This window comes from Phyllostomus hastatus, unplaced genomic scaffold (genome assembly GCF_019186645.2).
Source record: "Phyllostomus hastatus isolate PE091 unplaced genomic scaffold, TTU_PhHast_1.1 phas_contig_38, whole genome shotgun sequence".
Classification (NCBI taxonomy): domain Eukaryota; kingdom Metazoa; phylum Chordata; class Mammalia; order Chiroptera; family Phyllostomidae; genus Phyllostomus; species Phyllostomus hastatus.
The window spans coordinates 9,075,634-9,100,330 of record NW_025333869.1 but is presented as its reverse complement, the minus strand read 5'-3'; the positions used below and the strand labels follow the sequence as shown (position 1 = coordinate 9,100,330).

At 36.2% G+C, this 24,697-nt stretch overlaps 1 protein-coding gene across 3 annotated transcripts in view; it reads left to right on the top strand.

Moving 5' to 3' along the window:
* MAPK8 (mitogen-activated protein kinase 8) overlaps nucleotides 1-24,697 on the top strand; it is a 117,958-nt gene that overhangs the window by 74,564 nt on the left and 18,697 nt on the right. For all 3 annotated transcript variants that reach the window (XM_045841976.1, XM_045841978.1, XM_045841979.1), the window contains exons 3-6: nucleotides 1,205-1,334; nucleotides 5,826-5,884; nucleotides 5,974-6,112; nucleotides 24,031-24,196. In XM_045841976.1, the coding sequence (XP_045697932.1) occupies nucleotides 1,205-1,334; nucleotides 5,826-5,884; nucleotides 5,974-6,112; nucleotides 24,031-24,196 (494 nt within the window). The remainder of the gene's footprint in view (nucleotides 1-1,204; nucleotides 1,335-5,825; nucleotides 5,885-5,973; nucleotides 6,113-24,030; nucleotides 24,197-24,697) is intronic.

Here is a 24,697-nt window from a genome sequence, read left to right as displayed (position 1 = left end):
TATCAATTATTTTCCCTGTGAACAACTATAAACCTACTTCTTACCCATCCTGATGTATATATAAGCAATAGTTATATATAGAATGTATAGATGTGTTCATTTATGCAGTACCAATTTCTTAACACATATATTTCTGTAGTATATTTGATATAGTAAGACAACTGTAAAACAAACTCAAGTTTCCAGTTAGGTAAGAGAATAATTTTAATTAGTAATGTGTTGACTTTTCAAATATTAAATAAACAGAGATAGTCTTTTATAGTATGTTAGGTGATCCAATGTGAAGAGCATGACCTCATGTCTTAGTCTTCTAGTCTCATCTTTGCTTTTTAACTTTCTGGCTAACCTTGGGCAAATTACTTAATCTCTGGCCTTATATCAGGCAGTGGTGAATCCAAATGATTTTTAAAGTTTCTTTCACCTATAATAGTCTATAATTTTAAGACACTTTACCTTATTTGTGTTTTAGTTTCTCTGACCTGTCATGCATAACATGCCATTTGGTCAGTGTCATGGGAGAGGAAAATATGAAGAGTAATAAGTATGATGTTTTATTTCCCAGAGTTATAGGCATTTCATTAACAGTTACAAATCAGCCTATAAACACCTTCACTTTTAATTCCCCCCTAACACAAGTTTTAAGGGCTTTTTATATAATAAGATAATCTTTTGTATAGATAACCTCTATGTCCCCTTTCTTCTTTCTGTATTTATTTGGTGTCCAGAGAGCATGGAAGTGATATACTTAAGTAGAATTCTTCAACAAATATTTTGAGTAGAATTGATGACCACTGTCATCAATTGATTCATTCTGTCTTTCCTTGGTGTACGTGCAGGGCGAATGGTTCACTTAGGCTTTAAACTATCTTTTGGACCTGAATACTCATTAAAAATGTGTGCATTGAGTGCCTATTTGTATTCTAGGTGAATCTTGGAGGAACCCAATGAACAGACAGAGTCTCTGTCTTCACAGTCACAGTCGATTTTTTCTTTGAAACTATTATTACCATTTGAAGAAACAGTGCTATATATTATTTGGAGTATGCTATAGTAGGTATAGAAGAAACATTTGATCATCAAAGACTGGAAACTGATCTAGTTGCATTTGTTGTGGAGAAAGTAAGGAATCTGAATGAATGTTTCATAAATTCAGTTTTGCAGATTTTTTATTAAGTTTTTTGTTGTTTTTAATTTTTTATTATAGTGCCGCTTATGATGCCATTCTTGAAAGAAATGTTGCAATCAAGAAGCTAAGCCGGCCATTTCAGAATCAAACTCATGCTAAGCGGGCTTACAGAGAGCTAGTTCTTATGAAATGTGTTAATCACAAAAATGTAAGTGAACATTTTAGAAAATTTCTTAAGTATAGATGATGTATAGATTTGTTCATGAATATATGAAAATCAAAAACTGTGAGAACATTAGATGTTTTAAATTGTTCTTCTGGATTGAAACATTGTTTAATTGGTTTATATATCTACAGTGTGAATTTTTTTCTCAACCTTATTAAATTATATTGAAAGAAAAACAGCTTCTGAAATTTAGATTGTGTAGTTTTCTGATATTTATAAAAGGACTTTGAAAGAGATAGGTGTCTTAGAAGAACATTTTTAGGCTTCATCTCATCTCTCACTTGTTTACTGTCAAGCTGACATTTCAGAAAATGAGCCTTAGTGCAGAGATTCTTCCCATTCTACTTCAGTACTCCCTGGTCACTGTATGTGGAGGATAACCAGTAATTATAAAGCAGTTTAGCAGAAACTTTAAAACATATTTAAATGGAATTAGAAAAACATTCCAATTCTATTTTCTAATGATTATAATGACTTAACCACATACCTTTCACTCATTTTGAGAATAAATGGTTTCACTTTTTAAAGCTTACATTAAGTATAATGACACTTTTACAAATATTTTAATAGAATGTTATCTCCATGTTGAGAGGAAATAAACTGGGAGTGAATTGTGCAAGGAACGTTTTTGTGAACTACTAAACTGAAAGTATCTGATTAGAGATGTTTTGTGGTTTTTGTCCAAAGGAATGTATAAAATATCATCAGCTCAATACTTTCTGATTGCAGATGACATAATTTACCACATTTTCAAAATTAACTGTGTACAAAGCTTCTGTGTATTGGAGTTACTAGATTAGTTATTAAGGGGAAAATTTTATGGAAGTTAAAGATTAGGTTCCTTATTTGGGGAATTCACTGTTATTTTTGAAGACAAAACAAATATATAAGGAGTTAAAGACCAAATATAATACAGTTTAATAGAAGTTTAATTGTCAAACCATAGTGGATGAAAAATAAGTGCTTAGATTCCAAGAGAGAAAAGATTGCTGTACACCTTAACAAATAGAAAAGCTTTGAGAAAGGGTGGACCTAGAATGATTCTTAAATAATGAGGTAAAAATTGGATTTTTTTACTGAAGGAGGGGGACCTGCCAGAGAGGAAAAACAGAATAAAAAATAGTACACAGATAAAGATTCAAGTCAGTCAGTGATGGGGAGGTTGTATTAGCCAATCCTCTTGTAGGTGGGACCCAGGCATGTTGCTTGTCAGGTTTTGGTGGTAGCCTCCAGCACTCAGATAGAGCTACTAGTGCTGCCCTTTGCAGCCTGTTTCATGGTAGTGGTGGTGGTTGCAGCATTGTCTTAGTTTCACATGGAAGAGATGGCCAGTGACTCCCACCTCCTGAGCTTGTGCAGTTGATGGTTCCATCAACTAAACGGAGGGCATGGAAAGTTTGTTTCATGGCCCCCTAATGGGGGTAGCTCAGATCCATCCAGCCACTACCCTTGCCACCTACAACAGTGCTGGCACAGAGTAGGTGCTCAACACATATTTGTTCAGTGAACAAATGTAAAAGTAAATATTTTTACTCTGTAATGAGTGGATGGTTTTGTAATGACTTGCCTTTTCAGCATTTTCATGTTCTGTACAAATAATTTCTTTATTGACCTAAACACCTCTGCCTTTTTTCTTTATTGTGGTAGAAGACACATAATATAAAATCTAGGAGCTTAATTTTTAAGTGATATTAAGGCCATTCATATGATTGTGCATTTCCCACTCTTTTCATAGATGGTTTTAAGTTTGTTTTTTTTTTTTTTGACTTGGTCACTTATCTTTGAACACACTTTTAATATGTCACGTAGAACACAGCACTGCTTGTTTAATTGAATCTTCTAAGAGGAGCTGAGACATGTCATTTTCCATTTTCTCTTGACTGGACATTATAATCCTGGTTGGAAATCTGGCTCCTATTTGACTTACATTGTCTAAGCAAGTTATTTTTTGTTACAGGTCTGCTAACAGATTGCATTTCTCTCATCCTTCTTTGGTTTGGTTTGGTTTGGTTTGGTTTGGTTTGGTTTTGGAGAATAAGTATAGGACTTTCTATTTCTCCCTATTAAATTTTACATGTGAAATTTGGTTCCTCTTCCTGGACTGTTAGGGATTGCTTTCTTCTTCTTTGTTCTGACGTTCCACTTGTTGGCTTTACTTTCTAGTTCTGCTCAGGATTCCTTAATAGCTGGATTAGTTCATTAGCAACCTTTGTCTGAAAAAATTGCATGTCTAATTAAAAGTTTTCTAGGTCTCCCCAGTTCTCCATCTTATTCACATGGAGATGATTATCAGAGAAATTTTTTAAACGCTTTTTTGAAATCTTCATATATCTAGTTGCATTTCTCTGATTTGCTGTTGTTTTTATTCACAAAAGAAAATAAAGTTTCTCAATGAATTTTTACCTATTCCTGTTCCTAGTAATTGTTACTTCTTTCATAGTAGTCATATGCCACCACCCACTTAATCAGTTCTTGACTTTTGTTTGGCTCTAGCTTATAATCGATATAATCTTCTTTTTGAAAAACCAGGCAGCTGTTTTAGTCTTTTTGTAATAGCTTTATTAAAATCAGTTTATATAGCATGGTACTCATCCATTTCCTCTGAACAAGTCAGTGATTTTCAATTTATTAATTAATGTGTGTGACTTTTTTCATCACCTCAAAAAGAAGCCCCGTATCATTTAGGTCTCATTTCCCCATCTCCATCCACCCTTCTTAGCTCTAAGCAACCACTAGTCTCCTTTCTGTCTCTATATTTCTTTAATCTTTAACACCTCTCTTCTACTCTAGGACTTCCCATATATTAATATGAACAGTTTTAGTATTTCTCCAAGTCTCCAGGTGTGCAGTTCAACTGGTTAGGAGACTTGAATTCCTTTAGAGTAGTAAATGTTTTTTATTATCACTTCCCCTTTCTTAAACAAATGTTTTACTCTTTTTGGTCTGAAAGTTTTCTCAGTTTATTTACTGAACAAATATTTGAATGCATTCTATAAGCAAAGCTTTATGCTTAGATGAATAACATAGATTCTGCCCCAATGAAGTTTATGTCCCATCCCTGAGTATAATTGTTAGCAAACATTTTAAAAATGTATGTCAGATATCTTTCTCTGTGCCAAGGCTATAAAGGGAATAAGACACAGTTCCTTCTAACAAGAGATCTTGGTATGGTTGGGACAAAGCTATTGTGAAAATGAGGTAATGTGTTAAATATCATAACAACATATAAGATACTATAGGGACAAAGTAGAGAGAATATTCAGCTCTGCCAAGGACTAGGGGTTGTCAGACTCTACAAAAGAAGTCTGTCTTACAGGTAACCAAATTCAGTAGGTAAATAACAATCATACGAAACTGTGTGTTTAAATGTATTGAGAGTTTTTAAAAATTTAAATTTAGTATGGCCAGAGTATCAAGTTTAATAGAGGGCCAGCAGGAGGTAAAGTGAGTTGATGTCTTCTCATTGAGGGCTTTGAATATTTTGCAAGGGAGTATCTGACAGTAACCAGAGGGGAGGTGGGAGGGGATAATGGGGGAGCGGGGAAGGGTTTTCAGGAACAACTATAAAGGACACATGGACAAAACCACTGGTGGGAGGGGTGGAAGCAGGGGAGGGAGGTGGGAATGAGGGGATGGAGGGAGTAGTGAGGGGTAAATGCAGACAATTGTAATTGAACAACAACAAAAAAATAGAATTTGTTGGCATTAAGTTTTTGAGGAGGTGAGTAATATAATCAGATCTTTTCTTTTATCCTATTAGAGACAATAAAAAGGTAGCTAGCTTTACAGAAAACCATTGTTAGGGAACATAGTTTTTAGAAGTCACTATGTGAATTATGATATTAGAATCCTTAACCTGTATAGTGCAGGGGAAATGAAGAGGTTGAAGTTCAGACTGAGAATACACAATGGATAACATTCTTTAAAATATTTATTACAGTGCAAGTATTGAAAAAAGAGTAAAAAAAAAAAAAGTCAACCTGAGCTTTCTATTGTAAAAGAGAAGGCACTCTGGAATGGTAAGGAGTTCAGGTACAAATGATAATGCCTGCCCACACATACAGCCTCCCCCGTTTTTAGTATCCCCCACCAAAGTGACACATTAGTTACAGTTAGTAATCTTATAGCTAACACATCCATAGCACCCAAAGTCTATCGTTTACATTAGGATTCACACTTGGTGTTGTACATTCTATGGGTTTGGACAAAATATATAATGAAATATCTACTATTATTGTATCACACAGAGTGTTTTCTCTGCCCTAAAGATCCTCTGTGCTCTGGTTCCCTCCTAACACCTACTCCTAGTCATAAAGTTTTAATACATAAAAAAGATTACTTAAGCTTAGAAAATAAGATTTGAAAAATTTTAAACCAATCATGGAATTTTTTTAACCCATGTATTTACAGTTTGTAAATGAAACTATTATTGAGGAGTTTCTAATTTTTTTAATTTCTCTGCTTTTGCCACAGATAATTGGCCTTTTGAATGTTTTCACACCACAGAAATCCCTAGAAGAATTTCAAGATGTGTAAGTGTCATAATTAAAAATTTATATTAGTACTTTATTTTTAGATTGTTGCTGTATACTTTAGCTGTCATCTTTTTTCACCCATGAAGTTACATAGTCATGGAGCTTATGGATGCAAATCTGTGCCAAGTGATTCAAATGGAACTAGATCATGAAAGAATGTCCTACCTTCTCTATCAGATGCTGTGTGGAATCAAGCATCTTCACTCTGCTGGAATTATTCATCGGGTTAGTAGAAAAACCTATCATCATAATCTCTTTTTAACCATTGAGATGAAATTCATGTAACATAAAAGTAACCATTTTAAAGTATATGATTCAATGACATTTAGTACATTCACAAAATGTGCAACTACCACCAATATCAAATTCCAAATATTCTCATTGTTCCAAAAGAAAATGTAATACCCTTTAGGCAGTCACTCCTCATTCCCTCTTAGTGCACCCCCTGGCATTGTACCATCTGCTTTCCGTTTCTATGGACTTACCTCATCTAGATTTTATATACTTGGAATCATACAATTATGTGAACTTTGTGTTTGGCTTCTTTAACTTAACATAATGTTTTCAACTTTGTCCATGTTGTAGCATGGGTCATTTCTAAATTTTAGCTTTGTGGATAATGCTACTATGCACATTCATGTACAAGTATTTGTTTGAGTTCCTATTTTCAGTTCTTTTGGGTATCTACCTAGGAGTGGAATTGCTGGTTCATATGATAATTCTATATTTAACTTTCTGAGGAACCACCCAACTGTTTTCCACAGTGGCTACACCATTTTACATTCCTAGTAACAATTCATGACTGGGAATCCAGTTTTTCTAAATCTCTGTTGGTATTTACTGACTTTTATTCTAGCCATCCTAATGAATGGTATCTCATTGTGGTTTTGATTTGCATTTTCCTCATGACTAATGATGTTGAGCATCTTTTTATATGTTTTTTGGGCATATGCATTACCTTTTGAGAGAAGTTTCTATTTAAGCCTTTGGCCCATTTTTTAATTAGGTGGTTTGCCTTTTTATTGTTAAGTTACAGGATTCTTTACATATTTCAGAGACTGGTCCCTCATCAGATACGTGATTTGTAAATATTTTCTCCCATTTTGTATGTTGTCTTTTCACTTTCTTGATATCCTTTACACAGAAGTTTTTAATTTTCATGAAATTCAGTTTATTTCTTTTTGTCTTTGGTTTTATTATTTTGGTGTCATATACAAGAATTCATTGTCAAATCCAGAGTCATTAAGATTTACACTTATGGCCTGGCCAGTGTGGCTCAGTTGGTCGGGCATCATCCTGTGAACCAAAAGGTTGCCAGTTCAATTCTTGGTCAGGGCACATGCCTGGGTTGCAGGCTCAGTCCCCTAGGGCACATATGGGAGGCAATCAGTCGATGTGTCTCTCTCACATCAATGTTTCTCACCCTCTCTTTCTGCCTCCCTTCTCCTCTCTCTAAAATCAAAATAAAATACAATATTTTTTAGAAGATTTACGCTTACGTTTTCTTCTCAGAGTTTTATGGTTTTAGCTCTTATGTTTACGTCTTTGACCCATTTTGAGTTAATTTTTGTATATGGTATAAAGTAAGGATCCAACTTCTTTTGCTTGTGGAAATCCAGTTGTTCCAGCACTATTTATATTAAAGAGCACATTGTTTCCCAATTGAATGTTCTTGGCCCCCTTGTGGAAAATTGACCATATATCATTTTATTTGTAGACTCCTAGTTCTGTTTGTTTATCTGTATGTCTGCCCTTGTATTAGTACCACATTATTTTGAACATTGTAACTTTGTAGTAAGTTTTGAAATAGGGAAGTGTGAGTCCTTTAACTTTTTTTTCAACATCATTTGGACTATTTAGGACCCCTTGTGATTTTGTATGGAGTATCAGCTTTTCCATTTCCACTGAAAAGTTAATGGAATTTTAGTAAGTATTTCCTTGAATCTGTAGATTGGGTAGTTTTGCCATCTCAGCCATATTTAGTATTCCAACTCATGAACACAGGATGTCTTTCCATTTACTTTGATTACATTCATCTACTAGGGCTCCATAACAAAGTACTAAAGAATGGATGCATTACACAACAGAGAGTTATTTTTTCTCAGTTTTGGAAATTGGAAGTTAAGGACCAGCAAAAAGGAAGGTGAGACCTATCTACCTGGCTTGTAGCAGGGATGGAGTGGGTGACCTGGGCATGCATAGGCTCTGGTATCTTTCTTTAATGATGCAGTTGTAGAAGTTACCTGACAAGGACTTTATTTTTATTTTTATTTTTTTTCTTTCACTGTCATCCTTTTAGTGTAGTCACGCGTCCTTTAGTTCTGGGAAATTTTCTTAAATTTATCCTTTGACGATTCTGGGGCTCTGGTATCTTTTACTGAGATGCCAGTTATTCTGGATTAGGGTCCCACCCTTATGACCTTGTTTAACCTTAATTACCTCCACAAGGGCCCTATATCCAAATATAGCCCCGTTAGGGATTAGGGCTTCCACATAAAAATTTGGGGTGGGGAGACACACAGTGCAGTCTATAACATAGATCTTGTTTCATTTCTTTCAGCGACATTTCATACTTTTCAATGTGTAAATCTTTACCTCATTAGTTAAATTTTTTCCTAGGTATTTTATTCTTTTGGAAGCCATTATAAATGAAATTATATTGTTAATTTTCTTTTCAGCTTGTTCATTGCTAGTATATAGGAACACAGCTGATTTGTGTGTGTTGATGTTATATCATGCAACTTCGCTCAATATGTTCTAATAGGGTTGGGGAATTTTTTTAACAATTTTCTCTTTGTAAGATCATCTCATTTGCTCAATAGTTTGACTCCTTTCTTTCCAATGTAGGTGCCTCTTGTTTCTTTTTTTGCCTAATTGCTCTAAAACATCCAGTAAAACATTGAGTAGAAGTGGTGCAAATGGTATCTTTGTCCTCTTCTTGATCTTAGGAGAAAGGCTTCCAGTTTAGTTTAGTTGTTTTTTACCATTAAGTATAATATTAGCTGTGGGGTTTTCATAAAAGCTGTTTATCTGTTTGAGGAAATTTCATTTTGCTTTGGAGTTAGTCACATTGTACAGTTAGGGAGTACAGACCCATAAGACTGCCCTCATTTCAGATACCAACTGCAAGATTCCCAAGACCAACCTCACGTTATATCAGCTGGCTGCAATTTTGGGGTCCCCACAACTACTCTCAGTTTTAATAATTCACTAGAATGACTCAGAGCTCCAAAAAGCACTATACTTACGATTACTGTGTTATTATAGCAAAAGAATACAAATTAGAATGGCCCAAAGGAGGTGATGCATTGGGCAGAGTCTAAGAGAAGTACAGACATGGAGATTTCACTCAATCATTCTCTCCTCATAAAGTTTAAAATACAGAGAATTGCTAACCAGGAAAATTCGTCCAAGCCTTCAGTGTCCAAAGTTTTTCTTGCTGTTCAGTCACATACTACCTACATGGTGACTGCCCTTTAGTCTCCCACCCTTCCCAAGGTTTACACCAATACCTTTAGTCCCTCACTAACATTGTTAAACTGTCCTGTGGCCAGAATTCCAGGCAAAAACACTGCTGTCAGCTAGGACATTCCAGCGGCTTGGAGATCACCTATAACTCACAGCAAAAGCCAGACCTCTCTTCACATTAAGATGAATTTTTCACCTCATACCTTCTCCTAATTTAAGTGTTTTTATTATAAAAAGGTGTTGGATTTTGTTACATGCATTTCTGTATCAATTGAGGTGGTAGTGTTTGTTTTCCTTGATTCAGTTAATGTGGTACATTAAATTGATTGATTTTTGTATGATGAGCCATCCTTGCATATTTCTGGGATCAAATCCTACTTGATTATAATGAATAATTCTTTTAATATGCTATTGGGATCATTTTGCTGAGAATTTTTACATCTGTGTTCATAAGGGTTATTGCTGTGTAGGGTTCCCCCCCCACCCCCTTTATGCTGTCTATATCAATTTGGCGTCGAGGTAATGCTGGCCTCAGAATGAATTAGGAAGTGTTCCTCCCTCTTCTATTTTTTGGAAGAGTTTGAGAAAGATTGGTGTTAATTCTTTTTTTTTAAGGTTTTATTTATTCATTTTTAGAGAGGGGAAGGGAGGGAGAAAGAGAGGAAGAGAAACATCAATGTGTGGTTGCCTCTCACCCACCCCTACTGGCCCACAACCCAGGCTGTACCCTAACTGGGAATTGAACTGGCGAACCTTTGGTTCGCAGACCAGCACTCAGTCCACTGAGCCACACTAGCCAGGGCAGGATTGGTGTTAATTCTTAATTAAATTATTGGAAGAATTGGCCACTAAAGCCATCTTATCCTGAGCTTTTTAGATTTTGATTATTGGTTTACTTTATGTATTATGTGTATGTTCAGATTTTGTTTCTTGAGTCAATTTTGGTAATGTGTGTGTTTTTAGGAACTTCATTTCATCTAATTCATCTGATTTGTTGGTATATACTTGCTCATAATATTCCTTTATTTTTTTTAAAGATCTTTTTTATTCATTTTAGAGAGGGAAGGGAGGGAGGGAGGGGGAGAGAGAGAGAGAGAGGGAGGGAGGGAGGGAGGGAGGGAGGGAGAGAGGGAGAGAGAGAGAGAGAGAAACATCAATGTGGGGTTGCTGGGGGTTGTGGCCTGCAACCTAGGAATGTACCCCAGCTGGGTACATTCCCAGCTGGGAATCGAACCTGGGACACTTTGGTTCCCAGCCCGCGCTCAATCCACTGAGCTATGCCAGCCAGGGCTTATAATATTCCTTTATAATCATTTTGTTCCTGTAAATTTGGTAGTAATGTCACTTTCATTTATGATTTTAGTTAATTGCTCTTTTTTTCTTTTTTCTTAGTCTAAATAAATGTTTGTCAGTTTTGTTGCTCTTTTTAAAAAAACAACCTGTCATTTTGTTGATTTTCTTACTGCTTTTCTGATCTCTAGTTTGTTAATCTCTATTTTAATCTTTATTATTTCCTGGTATCTTCTTGCTTTAGGATTAGTTTCCTTTTCTCTTTAGTTTATTAAAGTGAAATATTAGATTATCAATTTGAGGGTGTTTTTTTTTGTAATGTGGGTGTTAACTATAAAATCACCCCTGAACTCTACTTTTTAGGCATTCCCTAAATTTTGGTATGTTGTATTTTCATTTTCATTCCTCTCAAAGTATTATCAATTTTCCTTGTGAATTGTTCTTTGACCCATTGTTTATTTAAGAGTATGTTGTTTAATTTCCACAAATGTGTGAATTTTTTGCTTTTCCTTTTTCTTGATTTCTAACTTCATTCCATTTTGGTTAGAAAAGATACTTTGCATGATTTCGGTTTTTAAAATTTATTGAGGTTTGTTCTGTGGCTTAACATATGGTCTATACTGAAGAATGTCCAGTACGCACTTGAGGAAAATGTGTATTTTGCTGTTTTAGAGAGAGTATTTTATATATGTCTGTTAATGTCTGGTTGGTTTATAGTGTTCACATTCTTTTTTTCCTTATTAATCTTCTACTTGTTTTGTTCATTAATGAAAGTAAAGTATAGAAACCTTCAACTATTAGTGCATAACTGTCTATTTCTCCCTTTTTGTAAATTTTTGCTTCATGTATTATGGGACTTTGTGAAATGTATATACATATATTCTTGATGAATTGATCCTTTTATCAATGTACATTGTCCTCCTTTGCCCCCATATAACAGTTTTTGACTTACAGTCTGTTTTGTGTGACATTAGAATAGCTTTCCACCTCTCTTTTGATTTCTATTTGAATGAAATGTGGTGGTGTTTTCTTTTCATTCTTTCACTTTCAACGTGTTTGTGCCTTTGAAGCTAAAGGAATCTATTGCAGCTAGCCTGTAGTACTGTCTTTCTATTCCTTCTGCCCTTCTCTGGCTTTTAGTTGGAGAGTTTATTTACTGCATCCACATGTAAAGTGATTGCTGATAAAGAAGTTAATTTCGACATTGTACTGTTTGTTTTCTATAAGTCATACCTTTCTGTTCCTCAACTACTGCCTTTTGTTACTTACTACTGCCTTTTTGTGTGCTTAATTACTTTTTTTACTGTGTACCATTTGACTTTTTTCTCTTTTCCTTTTCTGTATATTTTCTAGTCTTAAATGTTACCTTGGGGATTATAATTTAACCTATTCTATTTATAACAATCTGTTTTTAATTACTACCCCCTTAACTTCAGTAATATATAAAAACTCTGATCTTGTACAGTCTCTTCTTTTCCCTTTATATTGTTGTCATGAATTACAAATTTATATACTATGTGCCATTTAGATAGATTTGTAATTACTGTTTACTGCATTTACTGAATTTGTCTTTTAATTATATTGGGAAAAAATAGAACTGACCTTTTTATGTACCTATGTAATTACCTTTACCAGTATTCTTTATTTCTTCCTGTTACTGTCTAGTCACTTCAAGTTACTGTCTAGTGTTCTTTTATTTCTACCTGATGAACTCTTAAGCACTTCTTACGGGACAGGCAAGAGACTCCCTTTGCTTTATCTCAGAATTTCTTAATTTGTTTTTCACTTTCAAAGGATAGTTTTTCTGGATTTAAAATTTTTGTTTGGCTTTTTTTTTCTTTCAGCACTTTATTTTATCACTTTTAGGCTTCCATGATTTTTTTTTTTTGAGAAATTAGCTATTAATATCATTGAAGATTCTCTTGTAAGTAACAAGTTGCTTGTCTCTTGATGCTCTCAATATTATCTTTTTTTGTCTTTGCCTTTTAGTAGTTTGATTTTGATGAGTCTCAGTGAAGATTTTTTGCTTTTATCCTTTTGTAGTTTGTTTAGCAGTTTGGATATGTAGATTATGTCTTTTGTTTGAAAATTTTTAGTCATTATTAAAACATTTTTCTGCCCCTTTTCCTCTATCCTTGTGGGACTCATCCCATTGATCCCATTGTGTGTGTACTGTGTAGTGGTATTCCATGTCTTGTTTTTCTCAACTTCGTTTTATCTTAGGCATCTTTATCTTATCTTGGGCTGTTTATTTGCCTTATAACATTATCAAGAAAAGCCCTCTCTCTAGCCTAGGACCAGGGTTCCATACTGAGAATGTGGGCTGCTTTCTTTAAGACTCTTTGCCCAGCCAGGGAGATGGATAGGGCAAGGACTAATGAAATCATTGCAGATTTTTTCTATTGTTTTGAAGTTTCCTCTTTCTTGAGTCTGCATTCACTTGGTATAAGCCTTTGAACATTTTCTAGATTTCTGAAAAATTTTATTTTGATCATTTTTGTTTTGCTTTTTGGTGTTTCTGTGCAGCTATCTGTTCTACCATTTTTGCTGACATCACAACCTTTCATCATATTCTTGGAGCGTTGTATTTTGCTGACTTATATGGAGCACTATTGAGTTACTTTTGCCCTAAAATTAAGCAGTATGTAAAATGCCTACTATCCTTAACAATTACATAAAATTGAGCATTCACTAGTTTATTTTATATATATGTATGTTTACTTATTTATTCAAAAATATTTTATATTTTTGTAGCCTGTGTATTTTTCTATTCCAGTTGCTTTTATTTTTTTAAGTATATTTTATTGATTATGCTATTATAGTTGTCCCATTATTTTTCTTCCCTTTGTTCCCCTCTGCCCTGCAACCCCCATTCCACCAGCATTCTCCCCCACCTTAGTTCATATCCATGGGTCTTATATATAAGTTCTTTGGTTTCTCCATTTCCTATACTATTCTTAACCTCCCCATCTGTTTTGTACCTACCAGTTATGCTTCTGTTCCCTGTACCTTCTCTCCTGCCCCCTCCATGTGATTTCTACTTCTGTGATTCTGTTCCTATTCTAGTTGTTTGCTTAGTTTGTTTTGTTTTTGTTTTAGGTTCATTGTTGATAGTTGTGAGTTTGTTGTCATTTTACTGTATGTATTTTTATTCTTTTTCTTAGATAAGTCCCTTTAACATTTCATATAATAAGGGTTTGGTGATGATGAACTCCTTTAACTTGACCTTATTTGAGAAGCACTTTATCTGTCCTCTCATTCTAAATGATAGCTTTGCTGGATAGAGTAGTCTTGGATGTAGGTCCTTGCCTTTCATGACTTGGAATACTTCTTTCCAGCCCCTTCTTGCCTGCAAAGTTTCTTTTGAGAAATCAGCTGATAGTCTTATGGGAACTCCTTTGTAGGTAACTGTCTCTTTTTCTCTTGCCGCTTTAAAGATTCTCTCCTAATCTTTAATCTCAGGTAATGTAATTATGGGGATGCCTTGGTGTGTGCTTTCTTGGGTCCAACTTCTTTGGGACACTCTGAGCTTCCTGGACTTCCTAATGGAAGTCTATTTCCTTTGCCAGATGGGGAAGTTTTCCTTCATTATTTTTTCAAATAAGTTTTCACATTCTTGTTCTTCCTCTTCTCCTTCTGGCACCCCTGTGATTCAGATGTTGGAACGTTTCAAGTTGTCCCAGAGGTTCCTAAGCCTCTCCTCATTTTTTTTGCATTCTTGTTTCTTCATTCTGTTCTGGTTGAATGTTTATTTCTTCCACGTGCTTCAGATTGTTGATTTGAGTCCCTGTTTCCTTCCCTTCACTGTTAATTCCCTGTAAATTTTCCTTTATTTCACTGTGTATAGCCTTCACTTTTTTCTCTATTTTGTAGCCATACTCAACCATTTCTCTGAGCATCATGATGCTTTACCAGTGTTTTGAACTCTGCATCTGATAGGCTGGCTATCTCTTCACCACTTAGTTCTTTTTCTAGAATTTTGATCTGTTCTTTCACTTGGGCCATATTTCTTTGTCTTGGTGCACCTGTTATGTAGTAAGGGCCAAAGCCTTAGGTATTCACCTGGGTGGGGCAGCCCACTTCCCTGCATTGTGGTGGAGGGATCCAAGAGGGAACAATGCCACTCTACTCTCCTGCCAGCTTTCAGTACTTCCCCCACTGTCCACAAACAAATTAGGCCCTTGTGGTGCTGATTCCCAGATGGGTGGGTTTGTATACGTTCTAGGACTCCATGGGTATCTCCAGTGAACTCTTCTGTGTGTTTGGGAGTTTCTCCTGCTGCCTTATCCCTCACAGGTTTTTACAGCCAGGGGTTTTGAGGCCTTATTTTCCCACGCTTGGACCCTGGGTTGTGCGGTCTGTCTTGCTACCCAGTTGTTCCTCCTGGTTTATCTGCATGCGAATGTGTGACTTTCAACTGCTCTCTTACCTGCCCTGTCCTCCAGCTGCTGCTTGCTGCATGTCCTCTCCTCAGCTGCCTCTCTCTACCCCTCCTGCTTGTCTGGATGGATGTTTCTTCAATTCGTTGGTTGCTAGACTTCCATACAGTTCAGTTTTCTGGCAGTTCTGGCTGTTTTTGTTTTTAAATTTATTGGTTGGACAAATGAAGGAGGAGGCAAAGTGTATCTACCTATGCCTCCATCTGGCCAGAAATATGTAGCCTGTGTATTTTTAACTGCTTACTTGAGATATAATTCACATGCCATACAGTTTACCTACTTAGGTATACAATTCAGCATTTTTTATTATGTTTAAATGTTATGCAGCCATCACCATAATCAGAGATTAGAACAATTTTGCCCTCCTTAAAGAAACTCTTTACTCATCTACCTTCAAATCTCATTCTTCCCTGTCATCTTCACCCCCAGCCCTAAGCAACCACTAAACTACTTTCTGTCTTCATACATTTGTATATTCTGGATGTTTCATACACAGTTGACCCTTGGTCAACATGAGGTAGGGACACTGATCCTCTGTGCTGTCAAAAATCTGCATATAATTTATTTTTAACAGCTTTAATTAAATTTATTGGGGTAACAGTGATGAATGAAATTATGTGGATTTCAAGTATATGATTCTATAATACATCATCTGTACATTGCATTGTGTACTCACCATCTGCATATAACTTTTTCTGACTCCCCTAAACTTAACTGTAGGTGACCTACTGTTGATCTGAAGCCTTACCAATACATAAACAGTGCACACAAATTTTGTATGTTATATATATTATTATATGCTATATAATTACAGTAAAGTAAGCTAGAGAAAATAAAATGTTACTAAGAACATCATAAAGAAAATACACTTACAATATTTATTGGAAAAGTTTGCATATGAATAGACCTGTACATTTCTAATCCGTGTGGTTCAAGGTTCAACTGTAAATGGAATTATATAGTATATGGTCTTTTGTGGCTAACTTTTTTTATTTGGCATAATATTTCAGGGTCCATCCATGTATGTATCATGTATCAGTATTCATTTCTTTTTATTGTCAAATAATATTCATTATATGGATATATACCACATTTTGTTTATCCATCACTTGAGGGACACTTGGGCTGTTACCATTTTTTTGCCTGTTTTAAGTAATGCTGACATGAACATTGGTATATGAGTTTTTGTGTGGACATATGTTTTTGTATTTCAGTTTTAATTCGAACTTATTTTTGATAAATATTGTGTCTAATGTGAGAGGAATATCTTGAAAATATATTTAATTATTTGTAATTATGTCTTCCTTCTAACCAACTTTGTATTAACTAACCTAACTCATAAAACAAATATGATATTTATGCTCAAATTAACTGTTTTAAGGCAGTTATGTATCTGAGATATTCAGGCTTACCCTTAGTTATCATTCTGATTGTTTTGTACAATATATTACATATGCAACTGCTATAATATTATGACTAATGCCTTCTTTAAGCAACACAAGATAAATCCCATTAAATGGGAGAGTATTATCTTTCTCAATCCATACTCATATTATGTGAGGTGGAGCAAATGTGTTAATGCAGGAATGTAATAGCAAATGAGGTAGGTGTTGTTTTTGCTTCCTTTGTCCTGTGGATCAGGACAGCAGTGTGCCACCACAAAGTTATTTGATTTTAGTAAAGTAATATCTTCCAAATGGAAAATTTCCAGATTAATGGGAGTAGCAAGTGATTAGAACAGAAATCATAGACCAGCTGATAGAAGATTAAAAAAAATAGCAAAAGGCATAAAAAGGAAAGACCATACAGAAGACCAATATATAACATTAACCTCTAAACAAAAAAGGTCAAATTATGACATGCACACACAAAACCAACAACTTCTTGTTTGTATTAACAAAAACATTTATAGCTAACTTTCAAGGGCTGAAAGCAAAGGTGTTAACAAAGACTACTGGGAGAATGTAAACATGGAAACTAGGATAAAAAAGACTGGCAGCTGTCAAGAAGGGAGGGGTGTTAAAGAGCTGGGTGGAAAAGGTGAAGGGATTAAGAAGAAAGAAAAAAAAAACACAAAGACACAGACAACAGTATGGTGATTACCAGAGGGAAGGAGGGGTAGGGAGAAGTAGAAGAGGGCAAAGGCAGAATAAATTATGAGGGAAAGAGACTTGACTTTGGGTGGTGAGTATACAATGTAGTATGCATGTTATGAAGTTGTACCTTTGAAACCAATATGGTTTCATTGACCAATGTCACCCCAATAGATTCCATTTAAAAAAACAAATAAGAAAACAAGGATAACTATTTAACCAGGTGAAGTTGAGTATAGTGGGAATAAGAGTCACTTTTTTTTTAAGACTTTATTTATTTATTCCTACAGAGTAGAAGGGAGGGAGAAAGAGAGGGAGAGAAACATCAATGTGTGGCTGCCTCTCACATAGCCCCCACTGGGGACCCAGCCCGTAACCCAGGTATGTACCCTGACTGGGAATCGAACACTGCAGCCCTTTAGTTCACAGCCCGTGCTCAATCCACTGAGCTATGCCAGTCACTTTTTAAGGATGAAGGGAATAATGCTCATTTTGTTAAATAACTGTCAAGAAACTTGATACATGGAGTAGAGTTGCAATGCACAAATCCTACATTATAAAACATAGAATAACTTCACAAACACAATAGTATTGGGCTATTCTAATATACTCCTTTAGTGTAAACACAAAGTGTTAAAAATACAGTACTGCCATAGAATATTTATATAAAAATTTGAACCAATAAAATTCCTGCTGGGATTCATTACCTATGATGAAGAATGTGCCTTTAGCCCTGGCGGGTGTGGCTCAGTGGATTGAGCACTGGCCCTGAGAACCAAAAGGTCACTGGTTCAGTTCCCAGTCAGGACTCATGCCTGGGTTATGGGCCAGGTCCCTGACTGGGGATGTGTGAGAGCCAACCGATGGATGTTTTTCTCTTCTTCTCTTTCTCCCTCCCTTCCCATCTCTCTAAAAATAATTAAATAAATAATTTTTTTTAGAGAGTATACCTTTATCTGGGAGACAAACTCTAGGGTGGAAAGAAGTATAGTGGGGTGTCCCCTCAGGATCAGCATCTGTGAGGGAGTAAAAGGAAAAGTGCACGAAGTGGGAAATGGAATGGGATGTATCACTCTAGAGCCTCAGCTGGTAATTCAGCTGCACTTTTGCCCTAGGCAGCAGTGTAACCTGGAAAATGTGGCACTCTGTGGCTAAAGGCACGTCCCAGAGAGAGATTTGCTGAAAACTGTCAGCAACACTGCCAGCAGCTAGAAGAATGAATGCCTCAGTACTGAACCAAGAATCAGAGTACGTTTCACAGCACCCACTATAGGCCACTTGCCACGTTCTACTTGTTCCTACTTTCTTCATAGACTTAATTCTGCAAACTGTTCTTCCATGATTTTATTTGTTCCTTTCCTGGAGTAACTTACAAGAAGTTTAATGGGATAAACTACTATACTCACTTCTGCATCTGGTCATGAGGCCATAATTGGTACCTAACCTCTCTGTTATTCAAATGAGTACTACTCATTCAAATTCCCCTCACCCTAAGCTAATGACTCTGCTGGTCTGAGATTGTTTGCTTGGTAAAATAACCTGAACTTTCAGCCTTTATATGTTCAGTGAAAGGGTGGGGGATAGGGTTCCACAGAGTCACTCAGAACCCCAAGCTGAATTGAGTCTCCACTATCTAGGTAGTTGCTGGTCACTGTTAGGAGAAGAGAATGCCAGGTGGTATGTGCAGGTCTTCTGTGCTTTGACCTGGATATGATAAACATCACTTCTGCTCTAGGCCCATTGTCAGAACTGGTCATAAGGACCTACCTCGTCGTAAGGGAACTGGGAAATGTGAGGAGCACCAGTCTCTGCCACAGTCTGTCCTTCCTGTTATTCAAAATTCCTTTCCCCCCTTTATTTCATAGTTACCCCCTCCTTAGGTGAGATAACCTAAAATCCTAGTCTATCAAGGCGTTAGCTTCAAGTGATATATGGGAATCTATAGCAAATCCCAACATTGCTCCTTTTGGTCCAGAAACATTGGAACTAAAATGACAATTATCCAGCCATCCTTATACCTATCCCCTGCCCCCATTCCCTAGAAATGGTGATCAAGCAAGGCCAAGGTAACCACAATGAATAATCCCATTTGAGAACTTGAAGAATCAGTTGTTGGTTGTTTGTAATTTGAAATTCTCTCTCTCTTTTTTTAAAGATTTTATTTATTTATTTTTAGAGAGAGGGTGAAACATCAATTTATGGTTGCCTATAGCACACCCCATACTGGGGATATGGCCTGCAACCCAGACATGTGCTGTGACTGGGAATTGAACCAGCAATGCTTTAGTCTGCAGGCCTACACTCAATCCACTGAGCTACACCAGCCAGGGCTGTAATTTGAAATTCTCTTGGTGAGACATAGTGAGTGTCTCTTCCGCTGGGGGTGAAGAATATTCCTTGATTAGGCTCTGAATCTCTGAATCGGATCTGTGTAAGGAATACCTTGTTATACATGCACTATTCTATATGGTACCTGGTTCCGCTATCCTTGAATATTTCTGAAGTGAGTATTAGAAAATACGTTCTCTTTGGGGCTGCTCAGCTTTCTCAGTTTTCTGGCTGTAAAAGATTGGGGGTCAAGTCTCACTGTAAGGCCATACTTCTCAACCTGGGCACTATTGACATTTTGGATGAGTAAATGTTTTTGAGGGACTGTCTTGTGCATTGTGAAGCATTTAGCAGCATTCCTGGCCTCTACCCACTAGATGCCATATGTACTCCCCAGTTGTGACAACCCAAAATGTCTCCAGACAGTACCAGATGTCCCCTGGAGCCAAATATTCCTGAATTGAGAACCACTATTTTAAGACTAAAATAGCTACAGAACTGTGGAAGATTTTTTTTTCAATATGGAATAGCTTTCTCAGAAACTTAGGAGTCTTTTTTATCTTTTATTTACAGTTCTTTTCAAAGCACATAAATGTTAGCTCACTGAATTTAATGTCTAACTTCAAGCTTTTAGCCTACTGTTAGCAAGTCTGAAGCAGTGTTACCAGTTGGAAGAGATTACAAGTCTTTCTCTCTCAAGGATTTTTAGAATTATGTGAAAATGATGCTTCAGAAACAAATCCAAGGCATCCATGGTGTAAAGCAGCATTTATTGCTTACTCAGGTCTGCAGGTTGGCTGCGTGCACTGCTCCAGATCATGGGGTCAGTCAGGTTCATGGTTTATTCCACATTTAGGTGTCATTGTCTTGGGTGAAGAAGTGCCTTCCTTGGGCTCATTCTTTTCTCATGGTGAAATATAAAAGAGGAAGAACCAAGCTAAGTAAAGCAAGCGCATTTAAAACTTCTCAGATTTGGTGACATCACATTCTTTCACATTCTGTTGAGTGAAGCAAGTCATGTGACTAGGCCCATCAATAAGGTGAAGAGGTATACTGCATTGGGAGGCAGAGTTATTTGAATACCTGCCACCCTCCACGCCCTCACCTTTTTTTAAGGATGTAGTAGCTTGTAGCTTTTAGCTTTCCTAGAATTGCAAGGTGCTGAAATTCTAAACTCTGATCCCTTTCATTTGTATCTTTAAAGAGAACAATTCTTTCAAATACATCCAGTAGCTACCAACATAAAATATTGAAGTTTTACTTTCCAATCACTTCTTCAGAGTGGCTCAGTAAACTTTTTCTGTAAAGGCAAGGCCATATAGTATTTAAGGCTCTGCAGATGATACAGTCTCTGTTATAGCTACTTAGTTTTACTGTTGTAACACAAAAATAGCCATAGACAATGGGCAACCAAGTGAGTATGGCTGTGTTCCAGTAAAACTTTCTTCACAGGCATAATTTGCCAACTCCTGTTCTAGAGTTTCACATTCATTATGCAGGGCTGTGCCTTCTAAGTTATCGCAGGTAACAGTGTCTTGAAATGCATTGCTACGGTATTACCTGGGTCACTTTTCCAGTGTTTGATGTTAGTTTTCCAGATGTCTGCTGCTCAACTGCTAAGCTGTGGTCCTGTGTTTACGTAGTAGTAACACCCCACTCCTGGCACCAATTTCAGTGTTATCAGAATAGACTAGTGAAAAGGAAGAACAGCCCTGGCTGGCGTAGCTCAGTGGATTGAGCGCAGGCTGCGAATTAGAGCATCGCAGGTTCGATTCCCAGTCGGGGCACATGCCTGGGTTGCAGGCCACAGTCCCCAGCAACTGCACATTGATGTTTCTCTCTCTCTCTCTTTCTCCCTCCCTTCCCTCTCTAAAAATAAATAAATAAAATATTAAAGAAAAAGAAAAGGAAAAACAGTGCTATGTGTTTACTGTACTATGGCACTGTTTCAGACATCAGGTATGTGGTAGTTTTTCCCACACCAACAGTTCTCAGGTTCTCTGGACATCAGCTGGGTGTCTTACAATTTAACTCAGTTCTGACATTATCTGCCTGGAGATAACATCAGAACTCCATAGATTCAAGGGCTTAGTCCCACAAGACTGCCCCCACTTCAGATGCCAATCACAAGCCCAGGTTGTTAGTGTGCTTCTCACCTACTGGCTCTAATTTGGAGGTTCCCCAAGACACCCTTCTCAGGTTTAATTAATGTGTTAGAGGGGCTCACAGAACTCAGGAAATCATTTTACTTACTAAACAACCAGTTTGTTACAAAGGACAGTACTCAGGAAAAGTCAAATGGAGAGTTGCTTAGGGAAGGTATGTGAGAAGGGGTGTGGAGCTTCCATGCCCTAACTGGGTGTGTCATTCCCCAAATCTTCACATGTTCACCAACCCAGAATCTCAATGAATCCTCTCCTTTTGGGGTTTTATGGAGGCTTCATTGCCTCTATATGCATGTTGATTAAATCATTGGACATTGGTTATTGAACTTAATCTCTAGCCAGGTGTGGGAGTGGGGATGAAAGTCCCAACCTCTAGTTGCAATGTAGATTTATTTCCATGGCAACAAGCAACCATCCTTTTGGGCTTTCCAAAGGTCACCTCATTACCATAAACTTGAATAGTGAAAAGGAGTTTTTATATATAACAAAAAACACTCCTTTCACCTTTATTGCTCTTATCACTTAAGAAATTCTAAGGATTTTTAGGAGCTCTGTGTTAGTAATTGGGACAAAGACCAAATATATATTTACTATAAGTCACAATTTCACAACTAGACTAAACCTAGGTAACAAACCCTGACTTCTCAGTGGCTTAACAGCCGAGGTTTACTTCTTACATTGCATGTCTAGAGCAGGTCATGATGGGTAAGGACTCTGCTTTACACAGATGTTCAGAATACTGACTAACAGAGGCTTCACTGTCTGGGATGTTGCTCACCACCAAAGCAGGAGAAGGGACAAAAGGCTGCCCTTCTGTTTCTGTGCTCCTCTTCACATCCCATTGTAGGCTTGCCTACTTACCTACTTAATTGTGAGGAGGCTAGAAATTCTGTGGAAGAGAAGATGGAGTATTGTTAGGTTAGTTCTACTGCCTATGCCACAAATTCATACAAATCCAGTTATTCTTACACAGTTAGCAGTGGTTCTAACATGTGTAGAAAGGTGCACATGGATATATAAAGGTAGATTTCAGGTAATATTCTTTGAGGCATTTTTGCACAGTTTTTTCTTTAAAAATATCCTTTTTAAAGTGTGTTTTGCTCTTAATTTTCCAAAATGAAGTGTTTAATGTTGGATTCTTATTTCTAGATGAAAATGCATTAGCATAAAAACCATTAATCTTTAACCATCACAGTAGACATTGACATATCAAAGCTTATAATTTTTATACTTGAACATGTGTTGTTACTTTGCTGAAATACTGTATTTTGGAAATAGTGGAAACATTATATTTACAGAATAGCAATAATGAAAATTTTCGTCCTCTGTTTCACTAAGCCTGTTGATTTCTATTTTTAATGTGATAAAACCCTTGGGTTCTATATCTTCAAAAATCACCCATAATTGCCTATGAAAATGTTCTAAAGACAACATACAGTATTTTTGTGGGTGTAGACATTACAAAAGTAATCCTTGCCTTTGAGGCTGTCAGTTCCAGTAATGGAATGTGTTTGTGTTTGTGGATATACACTTGCTTTCCTTGGTCTCTTGGTTCATAATAGGTTTCATGGGAGCTAGCAGGCAAAATGTGTTGAACTTAACTATGAATTTATGCTTGCTGACTCCCTTTTAATGATCATAGAACAGAATTCCCTAAGGTTGAGGTCAGTTGGAAAATTCTTCACAAAGGCATTATTTAGTAGCATTAACAACAAGTAGTTTTATAGATTAGTGGCACTAAGACAATGCTGTTCTACTTCTATGAGCAGACAAAACTTTTATGAACAAATTTGTATGACTTGGGATGGGAAGTTAGTGATGGAAAGACTACTAATGACTATTTCAGTCCTTTAGAAATGAACATCTGTCAATTGGAAAGGTCAAATGACACTTGCCTGGATTAATATAGAATGGCCCATTGTTGATTTATGATACTATATAAAATTCATTGTATCTTTAAAATTGGTTTTTTAAATGATGGTAATTTAGTATACAAGTGAATATAAAGGTTAACTTACGACTCTTTCTTTTACCACATTAGTTCTTATGTGAGCTTTTAGATGCCTTTCCAAATCACCTTTACTATAATTGATTGAAAATTACTAGCTAATCATACTTTTTAGCAAATAAAATATTACTAACTTTACTAACTTCTCTAATAACTGTGTGTATTCATAAAGTAAAATGTCATCAAGCTAATTCCTCAGATTTGCCTATTATGATGAATCTGTACGGTGGATATCCGTTATGGTGAGAGAAATAAATTAGCATGAATTGTTCTATCAGTGATTTTATTACTTGTGAACTGCAAAATATTTGCACGTATCATAGCAGTCATTTTTTATTTTTATTTTTTTAAGGACTTAAAGCCAAGTAATATAGTAGTAAAATCAGACTGCACTTTGAAGATTCTTGACTTTGGACTTGCCAGGACTGCAGGAACTAGTTTTATGATGACACCTTATGTAGTGACTCGCTACTACAGAGCACCCGAAGTCATCCTAGGGATGGGCTACAAAGAAAACGGTCAGCAAACACTATTTACTTGAAATACTGTTTTTATTGGATTTCTTGTGTAAATACTTAGGCTGAAGTGCATAGTTAAATATGTTACTTTGAAATGTTTTATTAAGAGTTATGAAATTTTTTCATAAATGCTTAGAAAAACTTAGGGCTCATGTTTATTTAAATACTATCAGTACTACCATTGGATAAAGAATTTGTTGCCATTGCCCCTAAAATTTGCTTTCTTCTCACTTGAAAATGAATTTTTCTAACATGGGCTTAAGGAGGTATATAGTGGACTGACAGTTTATCTTTTGTAGTAATCCTAGTTTGATGTTAATAACATTTGCACCTATTTCCAAGCCCCTGAAACTAAAGTTAATAGTAATAGTGCTTAGTATAAACTTTAAGAGCTAGGATAAAGCCATTCAGCAAAGCTGATGGGTAATTAAGGTGACTTTTTTTAAGAAACAGTGTTTCATCAAAGCCCTGTGCCCAGCCTTAAAGAATTGTCATTATTAT